This window comes from Mustela nivalis, assembly GCF_964662115.1.
Source record: "Mustela nivalis genome assembly, chromosome: 1".
NCBI classification, from domain to species: Eukaryota; Metazoa; Chordata; class Mammalia; order Carnivora; family Mustelidae; genus Mustela; species Mustela nivalis.
Genome location: NC_139020.1, coordinates 55,102,365 through 55,124,429, shown reverse-complemented (window position 1 = coordinate 55,124,429; position 22,065 = coordinate 55,102,365). Strand labels below are relative to the sequence as shown.

The window sequence follows — 22,065 nt, the reverse complement described above, 5'->3', positions numbered from 1 at the left end:
AAGAAGAAGAAGAAAATGTTAAGGGAAGTATGAAGCAAATGTGGAAAAACAGTATCATTGCTGAATCAGGATAACAGTTACATATATTAATGTAGATGTATATAATTCTCTTTACTTTTATGAATATTTGAAAATTCTCATATGAAAACAAAGGTCCCTGGGTAATTTGATAATCATTCAGGTTTGGGTCCACACTGTAGGTAAAATAAGCAGAATGACTGCTTTTGTAAGTTATTCTTATGGCACCTAGAGCTGACTTGAAAACAACTAAAAGCAAAAAACTATTGTTCTAGTATTGTTTTGCTCAATTTGTTGCCTTGACACAGAGCATGAAAACCCATCTTGGATGATGAACCATTTACTTATCAACCAGATCACTCCATTATCAGTGAGGAAATATCATGATACTATAAGTGAGGACTTTAAAGTTAAAATGTGTTGTTGCTGCCATTTTAAAGATATCTTAATAATTTATGTCCTCACATGAATTTTCTAAAGTTATCAATTTTCAATTATCAAACTTTTTGGTGGTTATAATGAATCTCTTCACTACTGTCATCCCTACTTCCATCCTCTAATGCACTGTCATGAATCACATAGTTGTATAATAACAGCGACCTTCAGACACTAAAAGGTTGCCAGTGTAAAGGTTCAAAATTCATGGTTAACAGTTGGGATTAAAAACAACAAGCTATGCGTTAAATAAACAAACCAAATCAAAACAAACTCTTCTGTAAAAGAGGTCATTAGGGCAAATAATGATCTGTTCTTTAAATCTTACTTAAATTTAGATTTGGCTAACCACAATCTAGACTATATTTTAAAAGATTTCTATGCTGGATCCAAATTAATCTTTGAATAAAAAAGCAGTTAGTATTGGGTGACTCTTGAGTAGCCTTGAATAAAAAGGGTGAGAGATTCTATTCTCCCAAAGTAAATGATAATTGAACTTTTTATCATTCTGTTAAAAAGTGGTAAGTTATAAGATGAGGGATTGTACTTTCTTATTTTAAAACACTTTCCAAGGCAAGGCTGTGTCATACTGGCAAAGCAGACTTTGAAAACAGTAAGAAAAATTTAAAAATTAAATAAATACTTACCCTTGCTCTTCTTTTGATTCCTTATTCTGAAAAACAGCATCAGGAATTAGTAATCTATATGAACTATGTCTGTACAGCATAGTGATGTAAACTACATTTAGATCAGTGTTTCTCAAACTTTTTTGACCACAAACAAAATAAAACATTTCACATCATAATGTAAATGCACTTATATACAGAACTTTATACCTAAGTATAAAACTGAAATTTAAGTTCCACCAAATAAACTTTACCCATAGTGTATGTGTTATGGAGTGCATGTCTGTGCCCTAATTCATATACTGAAACCCTAATTCCCCAGTGTGATGGTAACTGGAGGTAGGACTACTGGAAAGTAATTAGGTTTAGATGATGCTATGAAGTCCTCATGATGGAATTAGTGCCCTTATAAGAAGAGACCCAGAGCTAGATCTCTTGCTCTTGTATATGCTCTCTTTCTCTCCACAATGTAATAATACAGCAAAAAGTTAGCCATCTGCAAACTAAGAGGGCCCTCATCAGAGACCAAGTCTTCTGGTACCTTGATCTTGGGACTTCCCAGACTCTAAAACTGTGAAAAATAAATAAATGTTTGTTCCTTAAACCACCTAGTCCATGGCAGTTTGTTATAGCTGCCTGAACTAAGACACTATGTGATGAATTCTGAAGCTTTTTTTATTCCTACTAATTCTATCTTTTTATACAATGGTAGTTGTGACCCACTAAGTTGATTTTGTAATCTACCACTGAGTCACGAAACAACTTAAAAATTAGTGATTCAGATATTGGAAATAAGTACTGGAGCTGTTTGCACCTACTGGTAATCTTGGGACAGAGTATATGTAATTCTCCTTTATAGAATACTATACTAACTACAAGAGTTCTTGAAAAATCTACACATAAGGTAAAAGCAGACTGTTATATTAAGAAATCTTAGAGAAAAAGAAGTGTTAGGAAGATCACAATGTTAAAAAATGTTAAATGTTAAAAAACCCTGAACTTTAATTTCATTAAAGTAAAATTATAAAGGCAACATAATATATAAAGGTAAAATCAATAATACATACTAATTAAGAGTATTAATTACTTTTATATATTACCCTTCTATTAAGAGTTTAATTACTTTTATATAAATTAGAGTATTAACTCTACTACTACCTCATTTACAAGAAACTTCAGGGTCTTCCCCACAAATTTCACGATCTGTTTTGCTTTATTTCTTTATATTAAGAGAATTTTTGCATTTCAGTGTCTGATCTATGTCCAGTGCCAATCTGATTCTATGATTTAGAATTATCAACTCCCACCTTGGTTCCAGTGTACCTGAATAACTGAATGGAAAGACATCTGGTTGTTCATAATGAACAGCTAGTATAGCTGATTAATTTCTGGAACTTTTTAGGTCTTCCCATGACAACTTTTTGTCAACACATTCATCAGTCTATTCGACATTCATCTCAGCAACTTCTCTCCTGTAGAGAGTACACCCAATTTGAAGGGCTAGATTTACTTCCTGCCAGGTTTCTTTTTTTCCCACAGACTTCTATTCTTCTGCCATCTGCTTTACTTCCCCTCTCCATCCTTAACCCTTAATTCCCCTGGATGGGAGGTGGGAATAGGAAGGAGGACCTACTTAACTCCCAAAAGACTTATTTATAATTTGAATATATTAGAGGCTGAATATGAAATTCCTAAATGAAGAAGAGTGACTACAAAGTCTATCTACTAGTTACAAGTTATCTGTACTGTCCCCTCTATTTGCTATACAAATTTTACTTTTTATCATATTCTTCCAGAGTCTCTGACAGATCTTTGTAGGACTTCAACCAATGTTAGGTAGAGATATTGCAAAACAAATCAAAACATATCATTAACAGAGGACACATCTTCATTCATAGGGACTTTGTTCTTATTTCTGCTTAACACAAGCTAATTTCTGCTAGAATTTTTCATGAGGAAAACTCCTGATTAGAGAATGTGATTGAGTTAGGTTTTTACAACAGGTTGCTTACACTGTAGCTAGAAAATTCTTTGTACCTATAATAACGAAGTATATTAATAGGACAATTTCTGTAAAACAGTCCTATGTAAAAATCTCAGCATTTTTAGGTCATATACTTTAAAATTTAGATAAAGAAGATATAAGATCTCTCTTTTAATGTTCAAATCTTATCTTGATAAAATTATCTTCAAAGTATCTCATCTTCTTCGAATAAAATAAATTGGAGAAAAAAACTTGGGTTGTTATAAACAATAAAAAAAATCCTGACATTTGGAGTGCCTGGGTGGCTCAGTGGGTTAAAGCCTCTGCCTTCGGCTGAGGTCATGATCTCAGGGTTCTGGGACCGAGCCCTGCATCAGGCTTTCTGCTCAGCGGGGAGCCTGCTTCCTCCTCTCTCTCTTTCTGCCTGATTTTCTGCCTACTTGTGATCTCTGTCTGTCAAATAAATAAATAAAATTAAAAAAAAAAAAACAACCCTGACATTTAATAAGATTTTCAGTATTACTAGCATGTGAAGTTCTGAGCTGTGTTTCCATTTATTTCCATTTGTGTTTACTCCCTGTTTAATTTTAATTTGACATTAAAGTGGGACTTTCTACATTTAACTAAAATTGAGAATCTGAGTAACCATATTTTAATTTTTTGGAAGAAACAAACTATCTACCTTTGGTCTGACAGCTGTGCATTTACTTGGCCAGCTTTATGAAGTATTAGACCTGTATTAGTATTAGTATTAGACCTGTATTAGGCCAGCTTTATGAAGGATTAGACCTGGATTTATTAATGTTTGTCAAAAGTTTAAAAATATCAACTAAAATAACAGACCAGATTGTGTTTTGTCATACAAGAATTGCCTAAAGAGATCTCTCGAAGATGGCGGAGAAGTAGCAAGCTGAGACTGCTTCAGCTAGCCGGAGATCAGCTAGATAGCTTATCTAAAGATTGCAAACACCTGAAAATCCATCGGCAGATCGAAGAGAAGAAGAACAGCAATTCTGGAAACAGAAAAACAACCACTTTCTGAAAGGTAGGACCGGCAGAGAAGTGAATCCAAAGCGACGGGAAGATAGACCCCGGAGGGAGGGGCCGGCTCCCGGCAAGCGGCGGAGCAACCGCGCACAAAATCAGGACTTTTAAAAGTCTGTTCCGCTGAGGGACATCGCTCCAGAGGCTAAACCGGGGCGAAGCCCACGCAGGGTCAGCGTGGCCTCAGGTCCCGCAGGGTCACAGAAGGATCGGGGGTGTCTGAGTGTCGCAGAGCTTGCGGGTATTGGAACGGGAAAGCCGGCTGCAGAGACGGAGCCGACAGTAAGCTCACAGCTCAGTGTTACCTTGAACCGATCGCAGGCTCGGTGAGCTCGGAGCGCGGCAGGAGGTCAGGCAGACGGGAGTAACTGGGCACTGTTCTCTGAGGGCGCACTGAGGAGTGCGGCCCTGGGCTCTCGGTCCTCCGGGCGGGAGACCAGGAGGCCGCCATTTGTGTTCCCGTCCTCCGGAACTCTACGGAAAGCGCTCAGGGAACAAAAGCTCCTGAAAGCAAACCCGAGCGGATTACTCACCCCGGCCCCGGGTAAGGGAGGTGTAATTCCGCCTGGGGCAAAGACACTTGAGAATCACTACAACAGGCCCCTCCCCCAGAAGATCAACAAGAAATCCAGCCGAGACCAAGTTCACCTACCAAGGAGTGCGGTTTCAATACCAAGGAGAGCAGCAGAATTCCAGAGGAGGAGAAAGCCAAGCACGGAACTCATGGCTTTTTTCCTGTGATTTTTTTTTAGTCTTGCAGTTAATTTAATTTTTTCTTTTTCATTTTTTTTTTTTTCTTTTTCTTTTTCTTCTCGCCTTCGGGTAAAATTTTTTTTTTTTTTAACTGTTACCTTTTTCTTTTTTAACGATTTTTTACTAGTCTATCTAATATATATATTTTTTCTTTTTTACATTTTTCTCAGGTGTTTTCTTTTTTTAAAAAATTTTTTTTTTCTTTTCTTTTTTTTTTCTTTTCTTTTTTCTTTATTTTTTTTCTTTCTTTCTTTTTGAACCTCTTTTTATCCCCTTTCTCCCCACTCACGATATTGGATCTCTTCTAATTTGGTTAAAGCATATTTTCCTGGGGTTGTTGCCACCCTTTTAGTATTTTACTTGCCCCTTCATTTACTCTTATCTGGCCAAAATGACAAGACGTAAAAATTCAATGCAAAAAAAAAGAACAAGAGGCAGTACCGAAGGTTAGGGACCTAATCAATACAGACATCGGTAATATGTCAGATCTAGAGTTCAGAATGACAATTCTCAAGGTTCTAGCCGGGCTCGAAAAAGGCATGGAAGATATTAGAGAAACCCTCTCGAAAGATATAAAAGCCCTTTCTGGAGAAATAAAAGAACTAAAATCTAACCAAGTTGAAATCAAAAAAGCTATTAATGAGGTGCAATCAAAAATGGAGGCTCTAACTGCTAGGATAAATGAGGCAGAAGAAAGAATTAGTGATATAGAAGACCAAATGACAGAGAATAAAGAAGCTGAGCAAAAGAGGGACAAACAGCTACTGGACGACGAGGGGAGAATTCGAGAGATAAGTGACACCATAAGACGAAACAACATTAGAATAATTGGGATTCCAGAAGAAGAAGAAAGAGAGAGGGGAGCAGAAGGTATACTGGAGAGAATTATTGGGGAGAATTTCCCCAATATGGCAAAGGGAATGAGCATCAAAATTCAGGAGGTTCAGAGAACGCCCCTCAAAATCAATAAGAATAGGCCCACACCCCGTCACCTAATAGTAAAATTTACAAGTCTCAGTGACAAAGAGAAAATCCTGAAAGCAGCCCGGGAAAAGAAGTCTGTAACATACAATGGTAAAAATATTAGATTGGCAGCTGACTTATCCACAGAGACCTGGCAGGCCAGAAAGAGCTGGCATGATATTTTTAGAGCACTAAACGAGAAAAACATGCAGCCCAGAATACTATATCCAGCTAGGCTATCATTGAAAATAGAAGGAGAGATTAAAAGCTTCCAGGACAAACAACAACTGAAAGAATTTGCAAATACCAAACCAGCTCTACAGAAAATATTGAAAGGGGTCCTCTAAGCAAAGAGAGAGCCTACAAGTGGTAGATCAGAAAGGAACAGAGACCATATACAATAACAGTCACCTTACAGGCAATACAATGGCACTAAATTCATATCTCTCAATAGTTACCCTGAAAGTGAATGGGCTAAATGCCCCTGTCAAAAGACACAGGGTATCAGAATGGATAAAAAAACAAAACCCATCTATATGTTGCCTCCAAGAAACTCATTTTAAGCCCGAAGACACCTCCAGATTTAAAGTGAGGGGGTGGAAAAGAATTTACCATGCTAATGGACATCAGAAGAAAGCAGGAGTGGCAATCCTTATATCAGATCAATTAGATTTTAAGCCAAAAACTATAATAAGAGATGAGGAAGGACACTATATCATACTCAAAGGGTCTGTCCAACAAGAAGATTTAACAATTTTAAATATCTATGCCCCCAACGTGGGAGCAGCCAACTATATAAACCAATTAATAACAAAATCAAAGAAACACATCAACAATAATACAATAATAGTAGGGGACTTTAACACTCCCCTCACTGAAATGGACAGATCATCCAAGCAAAAGATCAGCAAGGAAATAAAGGCCTTAAACGACACACTGGACCAGATGGACATCACAGATATACTCAGAACATTTCATCCCAAAGCAACAGAATACACATTCTTCTCTAGTGCACATGGAACATTCTCCAGAATAGATCACATCCTCGGTCCTAAATCAGGACTCAACCGGTATCAAAAGATTGGGATCATTCCCTGCATATTTTCAGACCAGAATGCTCTAAAGCTAGAACTCAACCACAAAAGGAAGTTTGGAAAGAACCCAAATACATGGAGACTAAACAGTATCCTTCTAAAGAATGAATGGGTCAATCGGGAAATTAAAGAAGAATTGAAAAAAATCATGGAAACAAATGATAATGAAAATACAACGGTTCAAAATCTGTGGGACACAATAAAGGCAGTCCTGAGAGGAAAATATATAGCGGTACAAGCCTTTCTCAAGAAACAAGAAAGGTCTCAGGTACACAACCTAACCCTACACCTAAAGGAGCTGGAGAAAGAACAAGAAAGAAACCCTAAGCCCAGCAGGAGAAGAGAAATCATAAAGATCAGAGCAGAAATCAATGAAATAGAAACCAAAAAAACAATAGAAAAAATCAACAAAACTAGGAGCTGGTTCTTTGAAAGAATTAATAAAATTGATAAACCCCTGGCCCGACTTATCAAAAAGAAAAGAGAAAGGACCCAAATAAATAAAATCATGAATGAAAGAGGAGAGATCACAACTAACACCAAAGAAATACAAACTATTATAAGAACATACTATGAGCAACTCTACGGCAATAAATTTGACAATCTGGAAGAAATGGATGCATTCCTAGAAACATATAAACTACCACAACTGAACCAGGAAGAAATAGAAAGCCTGAACAGACCCATAACCAGTAAGGAGATTGAAACAGTCATTAAAAATCTCCAAACAAACAAAAGCCCAGGGCCAGACGGCTTCCCGGGGGAATTCTACCAAACATTTAAAGAAGAACTAATTCCTATTCTCCTGAAACTGTTCCAAAAAATAGAAATGGAAGGAAAACTTCCAAACTCATTTTATGAGGCCAGCATCACCTTGATCCCAAAACCAGACAAGGATCCCACCAAAAAAGAGAGCTATAGACCGATATCCTTGATGAACACAGATGCGAAAATACTCAACAAAATACTAGCCAATAGGATTCAACAGTACATTAAAAAGATTATTCACCACGACCAAGTGGGATTTATTCCAGGGCTGCAAGGTTGGTTCAACATCCGCAAATCAGTCAATGTGATACAACACATCAATAAAAGAAAGAACAAGAACCATATGATACTTTCAATAGATGCTGAAAAATCATTTGACAAAGTACAGCATCCCTTCCTGATCAAAACTCTTCAAAGTGTAGGGATAGAGGGCACATACCTCAATATCATCAAAGCCATCTATGAAAAACCCACCGCAAATATCATTCTCAATGGAGAAAAACTGAAAGCTTTTCCACTAAGGTCAGGAACACGGCAGGGATGTCCATTATCACCACTGCTATTCAACATAGTACTAGAGGTCCTAGCCTCAGCAATCAGACAACAAAAGGAAATTAAAGGCATCCAAATCGGCAAAGAAGAAGTCAAATTATCACTCTTCGCAGATGATATGATACTATATGTGGAAAACCCAAAAGACTCCACTCCAAAACTGCTAGAACTTATACAGGAATTCAGTAAAGTGTCAGGATATAAAATCAATGCACAGAAATCAGTTGCATTTCTCTACACCAACAGCAAGACAGAAGAAAGAGAAATTAAGGAGTCAATCCCATTTACAATTGCATCCAAAACCATAAGATACCTAGGAATAAACCTAACCAAAGAGACACAGAATCTATACTCAGAAAACTATAAAGTACTCATGAAAGAAATTGAGGAAGACACAAAGAAATGGAAAAATGTTCCATGCTCCTGGATTGGAAGAATAAATATTGTGAAAATGTCCATGCTACCTAAAGCAATCTACACATTTAATGCAATTCCTATCAAAGTACCATCCATCTTTTTCAAAGAAATGGAACAAATAATGCTAAAATTTATATGGAACCAGAAAAGACCTCGAATAGCCAAAGGGATATTGAAAAAAAAAGCCAACGTTGGTGGCATCACAATTCCGGACTTCAAGCTCTATTACAAAGCTGTCATCATCAAGACAGCATGGTACTGGCACAAAAACAGACACATAGATCAATGGAACAGAATAGAGAGCCCAGAAATAGACCCTCAACTCTATGGTCAACTCATCTTCGACAAAGCAGGAAAGAATGTCCAATGGAAAAAAGACAGCCTCTTCAATAAATGGTGCTGGGAAAATTGGACAGCCACATGCAGAAAAATGAAATTGGACCATTTCCTTACACCACACACAAAAATAGACTCAAAATGGATGAAGGACCTCAATGTGCGAAAGGAATCCATCAAAATCCTTGAGGAGAACACAGGCAGCAACCTCTTCGACCTCTGCCGCAGCAACATCTTCCTAGGAACAACGCAAAAGGCAAGGGAAGCAAGGGAAAAAATGAACTATTGGGATTTCATCAAGATCAAAAGCTTTTGCACAGCAAAGGAAACAGTTAACAAAATCAAAAGACAACTGACAGAATGGGAGAAGATATTTGCAAACGACATATCAGATAAAGGACTAGTGTCCAGAATCTATAAAGAACTTAGCAAACTCAACACCCAAAGAACAAATAATCCAATCAAGAAATGGGCAGAGGACATGAACAGACATTTCTGCAAAGAAGACATCCAGATGGCCAACAGACACATGAAAAAGTGCTCCATATCACTCGGCATCAGGGAAATACAAATCAAAACCACAATGAGATATCAACTCACACCAGTCAGAATGGCTAAAATCAACAAGTCAGGAAATGACAGATGCTGGCGAGGATGTGGAGAAAGGGGAACCCTCCTACACTGTTGGTGGGAATGCAAGCTGGTGCAGCCACTCTGGAAAACAGCATGGAGGTTCCTCAGAATGTTGAAAATAGAACTGCCCTATGACCCAGCAATTGCACTATTGGGTATTTACCCTAAAGATACAAATGTAGTGATCCAAAGGGGCACATGCACCCGAATGTTTATAGCAGCAATGTCCACAATAGCCAAACTATGGAAAGAACCTAGATGTCCATCCACAGATGAATGGATCAAGAAGATGTGGTATATATACACAATGGAATACTATGCAGCCATCAAAAGAAATGAAATCTTGCCATTTGCGACAACGTGGATGGAACTAGAGCGTATCATGCTTAGCGAAATAAGTCAAGCAGAGAAAGACAACTATCATATGATCTCCCTGATATGAGGAAGTGGTGATGCAACATGGAGGCTTAAGTGGGTAGGAGAAGAATAAATGAAACAAGATGGGATTGGGAGGGAGACAAACCATAAGTGACTCTTAATCTCACAAAAGAAACTGAGGGTTGCTGGGGGGAGGGGGTTTGGGAGAAGGGGGTAGGATTATGGACATTGGGGAGGGTATGTGCTTTGGTGAGTGCTGTGAAGTGTGTAAACCTGGTGATTCACAGACCTGTACCCCTGGGGATAAAAATATATGTTTATAAAAAATAAAAAGTTTAAAAAAAAAAGAATTGCCTAAAAATAAGCCTTTTTTTAAAAATTTTTTTCTTTTTTTTAAAAATTTTTTTTTAATTATGTGGTTAGTCACATATAGAATATCATTAGTTTTTGATGTAGTGTTCCAACATTCATTGTTTGAAAAGTAAGTCTTCTTATTCATCTTTTAAAAAATATAACTTAATTTTCAAAATAATTTTTGAATAAAATGGTAAGTTATAATAAATGCTGGTTACAAATATGGAAATAATAATGATATTTTATTGATCAGAGCATAAATAACCTTTATTTTGTTCTTCACCAAAGTGTTTTATAACTTTCCCTTCATTGTGTTAAATTTCATTTATGATTAAAATCTGTATATACTCCCAAAAGACTAGGTAATAGGGGCTTACAAGATTGTAGTTGGGCAAATATTCTCACTGAATTTATTATATAATCTACAGAGTACATCTAGATTTTAAGTAGATGTTTCAGCCCAGAAAATAACACTTTTTTTTTTTCACTATAAAGTTTGCAAAGCATAATGGGTAGCTCTATGCTTGATAAAAACAACAAAAAAAAACCTCTTGAGTCCAAAATCATAGAAATCTACAAACATAAAGAGTGAACCAAACTGTAAAGGAACTTTGGCAATCATGATATGTCAATGTAGGTTAAAGAACTATAACAAATGTACCACTCTACTGGGGGATGTTAATAATGGGGAAAGTTATTCATGTGTGAGGGTCAGAGATACATGGAAAACCTCCCTTCAATTTTGCTCTGAACAACAACAATAAAATCGCCCCAGAAATATAGTCATAGTTAAATAAAAAATTAAGCCAAAAACAAGACTCAACTTTCCTTTGTAATTAAGAGTTTTTTGCTAAAACTGCTATAACAAGAAGTTGTTTTTTGCTAAAACTGCTATAGACAGTAACAAGAAGTTGTTTTATTTTGCAACTGGCAAAATAAAGAAAAGGAATGAATGAAGCTTCCTGAAGAGTTAAGAGTTTTTTGCTAAAACTGCTATAGACAGTAACAAGAAGTTGTTTTTTGCTAAAACTGCTATAGACAGTAACAAGAAGTTGTTTTATTTTGCAACTGGCAAAATAAAGAAAAGGAATGAATGAAGCTTCCTGAAGAGTTAAGAGTTTTTTGCTAAAACTGCTATAGACAGTAACAAGAAGTTGTTTTATTTTGCAACTGGCAAAATAAAGAAAAGGAATGAATGAAGCTTCCTGAATTTGTTCCATTTTTATACATTATTGCATTATTGAGAGTCTTGGACACAAAAAAGAAAATCAACATTTATTAAGGTTTTGAAAAATGCATCTGAATGTATCATTAAAAATATGATGAGAAGCAGTTTTTCAAACACTGAGAAGGCATTTTTTAAATGAGAGTGGTATGCAGAAATTAGTGAAATTTCCAAATAACGACTTCAGTTTCTCATTTGTATATTTAAATGTGTAATTACGATTTAGTCAAGTGAAATAGGACACACTGTGAGTTTAAATCAATCAGGATCTAATATATATAGACCTCTCTATAGCCACATATTCAATAAACTCTTGATATTTCTAAGTTATTTATGCTATATGTCTACTTGAATTAATTTTAAGTTCTAACAGTGAATCCATGTATTAAATCTAAGTGTTCATAATTAGACATACCTCTATTATAATGCTAATACAGTCACTTACCTTTTTATTCTTAGTCTTTTTCTTTTTCTTTGGTTTACTCTTAACCTGACCCCCCCAAAAAAAATCAATTAATATACAATTCAAAATACACAATAAGTTATTTTGCAAAATATATTTCTCTAACCACTGAAGTCTTTTATTTTCTAATATTAAATATCACATTCTCTTCCTAGATTCTACAGAAAATTATTTTCATTTTCACTTTGATTTGAATCTCAGTCTCCTGCTCTTGAGAATTCTTTTATCTATAAAGGGATAACATATCAATGGATAGGCTATAGAAGAAAAGCTCAGAGGTCCTCATTTGCATATGTGCATGCATGAGCAACAAAGGAGGAAAGGACTTTAAAAAAATCAACATATTCAAGTCCATAAGAGGAAAAATTAAGTCTGGGAGTAATTTAGTGACCATATAATAACTGTTGAAGAAATACAGTAATACCATCCTGCATGATTTTAATTCTACCCTCGTGCAAATGGCATTGAAATATAAATATCCCTGTTTGCTTCTTTCTCTCTTCTTCTATTCCCCATTATGCTTTCTTCTACTTTCTATTAACTCCCAATTACTCAAGATGAAGAAACATGTTCATAAATCTAGCATAGTGTCCGGCACATAACAAGTGGTCAGTAAATGCTGGCAAAATAAACGGTTAAGGCAGAAAAAAAAAAAAAAAGGTTAAGGCAGGAAAGATTTTGGAAAAAGTACCAGGGAAAGAAGCATTCCAATTCAAGCTCTATGTAAACACTATGATAAACATAAACTAAAATCATCTGGGATGCTGTAAGTATAGCACATGCAACAAACTAAAGGCCCTGATTAAGTTCTAATTTAAATATTAATGAGAGCTTATACTTCCTGGAGATCTTTAACAGATTCTGTTGAAGATTCACTGGGTATTGATGCTCCATCTTTATTCATTTCTGCTAACTGTATTTCAGGGTTTGATTTCACGTTTATATTGTACTCCATGAGGGGTGGACTTAGTTCTTCTTCCTCGTTCTGTAACTCTTCTATTTCAATACCTAAATGTTACAAATAAAAACACTCAAAATCGGGCTGCATACAGTTTTTGCCTCATCACTGTGATAAACATATCTCTCCCCCTAATAAAACACCATCCCAGGAACAGAAATAGAAGATATCTTACTCTGTTCCATTACTAGATGAAAAGGAAATGCCCATTTGTCAATGACCAGATAGGTACAGATACTAGCCTAGAACCAATCAGTACAAACCCAAATGCTAAGATACTTTACTATTATCTTAAAAAGACTCTAAATATTAGATAATCTAGAACTTAAGTTGACTCTAAATACCAAGTTTTTGAGGATCCTGACATTGACCTTAATACTGCAACAAGTATAATTTTAGGATAATGAACATTCTTTATTTCTAACTTAAACATTTTTATTGTTTAAGTATAATTTTACTCCAAACAAAACCCATGGTGTTGTTTTCTCATGTATAATTTTACTGGCACAATATGAATTGCATTAAAAAAACACACACGCACAAAGAGCACAAAAATGGAAATGTAAAAAATCAGCAATTTACCACTTGGCAAAAAGAGTATATATAGTTTAACAATGGATAATTAACCAGATAAAAGCTACGTAAGCTAAAGAGTAGCATATATGAGCAGGTAGAGCAAGCAGGTAGACATTTCTGCCTGTGTAAGTATCCAATGTGTTAAAAAGTTAACAAACTATATTGGGTAAATCCTGCAGCACATGCACTAAGACCAAAGCAGAGTAAAAAGGCTCATACTACATTCAGCTGACCAGTAGTTATATGACCACATGATTTTCCAAGCTTATAACAACAAACAATTATAGTTTATCATATAGTTTATCTGACCAAATAAAATGCCTATAAGTATCCCCTAGCTGTCCCAAGTTGAAAGGTCACCCAGGCACTTTGTTTATAAACATACTTACGTTGACTGCCTGTTATTGACTGTAGAGCAATTCCTATGATACATAAAGAAAAAATTTAAGATGTACAACTGCAAATGCAACCAAAAAATATCTGACTGGGACTAAAAAAAGTCAGAAGATTTTTACACTGCACCAATAACTTTTATAACTAACTGGAAGCTAATTATAACATGAGGTTATAAACTCATGTTTAGAAAAAGAAAACAAAATTTTTATAGTTCATAGTAGATAATGCACATTCTTATCATTTAAGAAGTCTAAGGTAATGAAGTAATAATAGTGAATTATGAAGTAGACCTCTGTTGAAAGTTTGAGCATTTTTTTTTTTAGCAATATGAATTATCCTGATCGGTCTTCTCTCTTTCTTGCCCATTAATATTTATTAAACACTTACAATGCATCAGGCCCTATTCGGCTCTAGATATTGAATGATGAAGAAATAAAACAACCTTTACAGTGATTTAGTGGAAACAGTGGATATTAACCAAACAAATGAAAATAGCAATTGTAATAACTACTAGGAAGAGACAGAAGATACTAGGATAGCCTCTATTGAAAAGACTTGGAAGTTTTTCAGTCTACAAAAGTGAGAACAGACTGCCTGAAATGCTTCGAATTTATTCAGTGCTCAAGTATTTCCCAAATATTACCTTTATTCTCATTTGTTATTAAAAATCTCAATAAAGTAAATGTAAAAAAAAGTCTCTTATTTTAAGTCAAGGGTTCTTGCATGACTTTCTCAAATCATGAAAGTCAGCATTTTCTTCTTTTATGCTCAAAGAAAGCTTTTAAAGGATTAAGCAGGAAAACATAATGGTATCCCAGAACCTTAGTAAAAGGATTGTTATTGGGGCCTAGCAATTATCTCTGCAGAAAATCTGGACCAGTTCAGCAATTACTAGACACCTACTAAGCTGTATGGTTACATAATATTAGTGTGGTCATCAGCTGCTCACTAGGTAATACAACTAATAACCTGGGACTAGGTAAAGTCACCCAAAATAGCACAGTACAGGTTTCAGTGATGCTGAGATGCCTTGAACTCAATTCTCCGTGATGGCAAATGAGAAGCTATCCAGGAATGTTGAAGAGGAGATACAAAGTCTTTCCTATATCAAGAGACAATGTCCGGGAAGGGCTATTGCTGACCTTGAATACTTGCATAAACATTGTTTGTTTGTTTGAAATTACTCATGGGCATGGCCAATGGACAGCTATCAAACTTTTAAACTAAATATCATGGTTCTGCTGGAAAGGAGGAGAAAACATATACCCCCGGTGTATCCTTGAAACACATGGAACCTGTTTTCCATGGTTTTCCTTAATTTTATAGTAGTGATAGCCTTCAACAATTCCTTTCTAAAAACAAAAACTCAACAAGTCAAGAGAAATCCTCTTGAATTGTTAACTTTCCCCTACTTTGATCTCAATAAGGCAAAACTTTTTAGTTCCTGCATTATAATATATTTCTATGTTTCTATACCTTTATTCTTGTTTCCTTCTGAAATGTCCTTCTCCATCTTCTTCACTGGGCTAATTTTTACATGTCATTTAAAAATTCTTTAAATATTACACTCTCCAGGAAGGTTTTCTTGGACTCTCTTAGGGTAGGATTTCCCATGGTATTCTGGAACATTTCTAGCACTATGATTTTTATGAGTTTCTTGATGAGTCTATCCTCCCAAGAATGTGAATTCACTGAATCTCCTGCACTTAGCCCTGTGTCTGGCACATGGCAGATACTCAGTGAAGATTTACCAGGTGAAGTAAGTAATTATTTTGTACCTTGTTGATAGCAGGATAACATCCTCTGGATGATTTCTGGTACTGGTATGCCTAGGTAGATAGACAGTTGATGGTAATCGAGGGAGATATTCTCAATGGGATTCTCCTTCACTTTCTCAATATCCTCTTGCTTCATCCCAAGGCGCAGAAGAATATCTGAAACTTTTTTCCAAATTGAATTGAATTGTGACTCAGTGAGACCATTCATCAAAATCTCACTAAGGAGGATATCCCTGTATTTGCACAGCCTCAAGATGTCTGCAGACTTAGAGAGATCAGAAGATGTTGGTTCCATATTCCAGCCTTTTTTGGGTGCAGGGAATACATTCAAATGCTTTATGAGAGCTAAGAGGAGGTACAAGTCAAACTGTTTGGACTGTGGTAGCTCCTTGTTTGGGGGATAAAGCAGATGCCATGCTCCACCCAAAGGGTGATTGGTCCAAAGATGGTTGTAGTAGGGTTCCAGCACATTCTTGTGTATAAGAAGCTCTTTTTTCAAAAGAGGGGGTGGCATAGCCTCATCAAATATTTGCCGGACAATGTCAGTACCAGAAATGATAATTATATGAAGCAGGTGATAGAAATAATTATAATCAAGTTTGAAGATAGGCATTTCATCTGAAAATGAATTTTGAGAAGTCAAAACATTCCACATTAATGCTCTTTTTCCATGTGGTCTCTTGTATTACATCCTAAGCTCCTGTAGGACAGGGACTATTCCAAAAGAATGAAGTACAATACAGTGCTTTGCCATAGCCAGTGCTCAATAAGCATGCTGCTGTCTAGCTGTCAAAAAATCCCAACAAAAACAATATATTCCCAAGCAAAAGTAATCACAAAGACTAATCACACAGAAGCCTTTTAACCATCCAGGGTTTTGTTCAAGTAAGTGAGCTTTGGCAACCAAATGGCATAAAAAATATTAAGCCTTTGAAAATTCTGAAGACTCTCAAGAATGGTAACTGCCAGTGTTTAATTATACTTTATTTAAGCAACTACGTTTTATCTTAATCAGCACTGTCCAGTAAAACTTTCTGTGATAAAAATGTCTTAAGATTTGGTCTACTAGCCACTGAACACCAGAAAAGCTGCTTTTTTGACAAAGGAACTGAAACTGAATTTTATTTAATTTTTATTAATTTAAATAGCCACATATGGCTAGTGGCTACCATATTAGACAGTATAGAGCTTTATCAAAAAATATAAAGTGACAAAAAATATAAAGTGACTTAATGCCTTAATGCCTACTACTGGAAGTGTAGTCCACAGGCCAGCAGCGGCATCTGTAAGGGAGCCTCTTAGAAATTCAGAATCTTAGCATCCCTCCCACCACCACCCCCAACCCAGAGCTACTGAATTGGCACCTGTGTTTTAACAAAATCACCAGATGTTTTAAATATATATTAAAGTTTCAGACACGCTGACCTGATGATGATGTTCTTACCCTCTCAAAAAACAAATTAATGACTAAGTTTATTAAGTTTATTATTAAGATATTTCATCAATGAAATACTGAACTACTTTGTATTTTCCTAGTTTAACAGCACCTCCAAAGAAGGAGAGTAGACTGAGATGAATTAGAAAGTAATAAGAACTTGATATAAGATAGTATATTTTTATATAAGTATCCAAATATGTATTTATTATAAAATGCAGCTTTATTATTTTATCCTTCATGATTCTATGTTTTTAGAAATTTTAAAACTAATATTCTTGTTTGATGTACTTGACACACTGTGGAGGCAAGCAAGGTTACAAAGCAAAAGGCCCAAGGAGCTTTCTCTCACTGGCCAAAGAAGACACTAACTGGGATCAAGAACGTTCATTTCCCCCTAGCAAGAAGGACTGGCACCAAACTATTCTTCCATGGGAGTAGGAGCCCGAAAGTATCCAAGTGCTAAATGGCTGACATTTCTTAGCATACTGCTGAACAGCTGGCACCTAAGTTTAGACTACTTGGCTTTGAGCCCAAAATTTTAGCTCTATTAAAAGGGAATGCAACAAGAAGAGATGCTGGAGGGTAACACCTGCTGGAGTCCAATCTTACTGGGTAGTGACAGTTTTATATACACTAGACCTAACAAACTTCTCTACAGGATGCCAAGGTAATATTAAACCCACACACCTGCTGATTTCTGTCCATGAATTCCAGCCTATGCCAAGTGATGCTTACTTAGTGTAAACCCAAGCCCAGTGAATGACAAACATAAGCACATGGTTGTTAATGGCACGATACTGTACAGAACAAGTCAAAACTTTTAATACGGTTTTCAAGAGGAGGCATAGAAGAATAAAACAGTACCTTTTGTACTAAATTTTAAACTGATCTTCGGTCTTATATCAGTATCAGTAATTTTCAGAGACATTAACTTTTTATAACTGCAAGTAGAAAAAAATTAAGTTACAGTTAATAACAAAATCGGTCAAGATTTCTGGCATCAGCATGGCTAAGTAAGTAAGCACTTTCTTTCCCTCCTTCTCCTGGAAAAACTTAAAAACAAAGGAGAAAAGGGAATGAACAAACAAAATGCACCAACCCCACATTGTCATTTTCATTGGAATTATGAGAAAAATAGATTTGCTAGATTTCACACCAAAAAAGAAAAAAAAAATCATGAGACTAGCTTATTTGTAAAAAGGCTGTATGGCAGCAGAAACATTGCTAAAAAAAAACAGCAAATCTATAGCTCGGTTGGGACCCCTCTCCAACATAAGATCTTTCTACCAATCATTATTCCAAGGAAATTCAAGTCATTCAATGACTAGTGATATAAAAAGAAAAAAAGAAGGCAGCAATGAAGAAACCAGCATAACAGCAATACAAATAACTAGAAAAAAAATGAGGTTAAAAGTAGCAAAATTTATTAAATAAATTAAACACTAAGTAAATGTTGCCATAAAACAGATGAGAAACTTGAGACTTGGCACTGAGATGAACTTTCCCACAGAAAACAAAACAAAAATGGGACAATGCCACCACAGAATGTTCAATGAGGACAGAGATTTTGGTGGTACTTGCTGTTAACTACTTTATCTCCAGCACCAGAACACTGCCAACCATCCACTATGCTGGAAACATTTTTAACTCTAACAGTATGAATTACTGGTGAAGACACTGAGTAAAAGGAATTTTGGTGGTAGGAGTGTCAATTGGTAAAACCACTGTAGCAAACAGTTCAGCAAAACCTACTAAAGATGAAGAAAAGGACAGAGGACAGAGGGCCTAACCAGTTCTACTCCTAGGTATAAATTCTGGAAAACTTTCTGTACATATACATTTGGACACATGTCCAAGCATGTTCATCATAGCCCTATTTGCTACAGCTGGAATTCAGAAATAACCCATATATCTACCAGTGTAATTAAAGTAGTACAGACATACAATAAAATTATAGCAATAAAATGGAAAAACTATAAAAAGAATGCATCACACAAATAATGTATAGGTAAGCATAAAAAACATAAGTGTTTAAATGTATATAAAGTTTAAAACAGAAAAAAATTAAATTATAAGTAACAATATATTATGGAATTTATATCTAGAAATAAAACATGATAACATTAACACAAAAGATGGGAAGATATGGAAACATATGATAAGGTTCATACATGCTCTGTGATATAGTTTTTGAAAATGGACTTTGAAAAGTTAAAAATGAAAGCAAATTGGGGAAAATCAGAGGGGGAGATGAGCCATAAGAGACTGTGGACTCCAAGAAACAAACTGAGGGTTTTAGAGGGGACGAGGGGTAGGAGGATGGGTGAACCTGGTGGTAGGTACTAAGAAGGGCACGTATTGCATGGAGCACTGGATGTTGCACATAAACAATGAATCTTGGAACACTGCATCAAAAACTAATGATGTATTTTATGGTGACTAACACAATTTAAAGAATAGTTAAAAATGTGTATCATAGGTCTTAGATCACAAGAAGAAAGCAAGAAAAGGAAAACACCCAGGAAATAAAACAGATGGGGAAAACTGAAAACAACCAGGATGATGATAGATTTGAATCCAACCATATCAATAACTATAGCAAATTTAAGAGTCTCATGCTCTACCGACTAAGCTAGCCGGGCACCGCTCAACTATAGCAAATTTATATGGAATATATATTCCAATTTAACAGACAGATATTGTCAAGTTGGATATAAAGAAGCAAGTCCTATGCTGTCTATAAAAACTCTCTTTAAATACAGATATATGTAGGTTAAGGTAAATAAATGCAAACATATTAATCCAAAGAAGATATAAAATGACTGACAGGTACATGAAAAGGTGCTCAATATCATTAATCATCCAGAAAATGAAAATCAAAACTACAATGAGAGATCACCTCACACCTATTAAGAGTAGCTATTATTAAAAACACAAAAGATAACAAGTGTTGGCCAGGTTATGGATAAATAGGAATCCTTGTGCACTGTTGGTAGGAATGTAAATTGATACAGCTACTAGGGGAAACAGTATGGGGGGGCCCTCAAAAATTAAAAACAGAATTGAGCCAGCAACCTCACTGTTGGGTATATATTATACACCCGAAGGAAATGAAATCTCTAGCTTGAAGAGATATTTATTTCCCCATGTTCACTTTAGTATTACTTACAATAGCCAAGACATGAAAACAAACTGAATGTCTATCATGGATGAATGGATAAACATAATATGATTTATACACACACCACACATACACATACACACACACACAGGAGTACTATTCAGCTATTTAAAAAAAAAAAAAGGAAATCCAGCCACTTGTGACCACATGGATGAATCTGGAGAGCATTATGTTCAGTGAAATAAGCCAGACAGATCAAATACTATATGATCTCACATATATGTGGGAGCTAAAAATCCCCTGAACTCACAAAAACAGAAAGTGGAATAATGGTTGCCAAGGATGAGGATGTGGGAAAAATGAGAAAGAGGGTCAAACAGTATAAACTGGGGATCCAATTCCAGTGTGCAGCACAGTTACCATAGTTAACAATACTGTTTGTATACTTGAAAGTTAAGAAAGTAGGTGCCTTTTTTTTTTTAAAGATTTTATTTCTTCATTTGCCAGAGAGAGAGAAAGAGAGAGAGCGCACAGGCAGGCAGAGTGGTAGCAGAGGGAGAGGCAAGCTCCTCGCTGAGCAAAGAGCCTAATGTGGGACTCGATCCCAGGACGCTGGGATCATGACCTGAGCCGAAAGCAGCCACTTAACCAAATGAGCCACCCAGGCGTCACCCATTTTTTTTTTTAAGATTTTATTGATTTATTCTAGGGAGAGAGGGAGCATGCATGTGAACAGGGGAGAAGCAGAGGGAGAAGGAAAGAGAGAGAATCTCCAGCAGATTCCACAGAACCCAACATGGACCTTGATTCCATGACCCCCAGATCACAACCCTCGCTGAAACCAAGAGTCTGATGCTCAACTAACTGGAGCCACCCACGAGCCCCAGAAAGTCAATCTTAAAAGTTCTCATCACATACACACACACACACACACACAATGTTAATGCATCCATCACCTCACACAGTTACTGAACCTTACTGTGGTAATCATTTCACAATATATATGTGTATCAAATCAACACTTTGTACACCTTAAATTTACATAATGTTATATCTCTAAAAAGCTAGGAAAGGGGCAACTGGGTGGCTCAGTTGGTTAAAGGTCTGATTCTTGATTTCAGCTCAGGTCATTATCTCAGGGTCCTGGAATCAAGTCCTGTGTGGGGCTTCACATTCAACAGGGCGTCTGTTTGAGATTCTGTCCCTCTTCCACTGCCTCTGCCCACCAACCATCCCATGTATGCTCTAATAAATAAATCTTAAACTTCTTTATTTTTAAGATTTCTTATAGGAAAAAAAAGCAGCAATATGTAAAAGATAAATAGATCGTGAGCAATTGTTATTTATCCCAGGAAAGCAAGGTTGATAAAGCATTTCAAAATAAGTGCATGTACCCATGCACTTGGTGATCCCAGCTTTGTAGTAAAGCTTGAAATCAGGCAATGTGATGCCCCCAGGGTTTTTTTCTTTTTCAACATTTTCTTAGCAATTCAGGGTCTTTTCCGGTTCCATAAAAGTATTCTTTGGTCAAATAATCTTCGACAAAGCAGGAAAAAATATCCAGTGGAAAAAAGACAGTCTCTTCAATAAATGGTGCTGGGAAAATTGAACAGCTATGTACAGAAGAATGAAACTCGTCCATTCTCTTACACCATACACAAAGATAAACTCAAAATGGATAAAAGACCTTAACATGAGGCAGGAATCTATCAAAATCCTAGAGGAGAACATAGGCAGTAACCTCTTCGACATCGG

The 22,065-nt window shown here is 36.0% G+C and overlaps 1 protein-coding gene across 24 annotated transcripts in view; it reads right to left on the bottom strand.

Moving 5' to 3' along the window:
- DZIP3 (DAZ interacting zinc finger protein 3) overlaps nucleotides 1–22,065 on the bottom strand; it is a 122,802-nt gene that overhangs the window by 39,526 nt on the left and 61,211 nt on the right. For 15 of the 24 annotated variants that reach the window (XM_082697178.1, XM_082697155.1, XM_082697166.1 and 12 more), the window contains 6 exons: nucleotides 18,054–18,130; nucleotides 15,752–16,369; nucleotides 13,967–13,999; nucleotides 12,882–13,051; nucleotides 12,026–12,070; nucleotides 1,101–1,126 (listed from right to left, as the gene is read on the bottom strand). In XM_082697178.1, the coding sequence (XP_082553304.1) occupies nucleotides 1,101–1,126; nucleotides 12,026–12,070; nucleotides 12,882–13,051; nucleotides 13,967–13,999; nucleotides 15,752–16,369; nucleotides 18,054–18,130 (969 nt within the window). The remainder of the gene's footprint in view (nucleotides 1–1,100; nucleotides 1,127–12,025; nucleotides 12,071–12,881; nucleotides 13,052–13,966; nucleotides 14,000–15,751; nucleotides 16,370–18,053; nucleotides 18,131–22,065) is intronic. The other 9 variants (XM_082697159.1, XM_082697161.1, XM_082697160.1 and 6 more) reach the window with 3 other exon arrangements.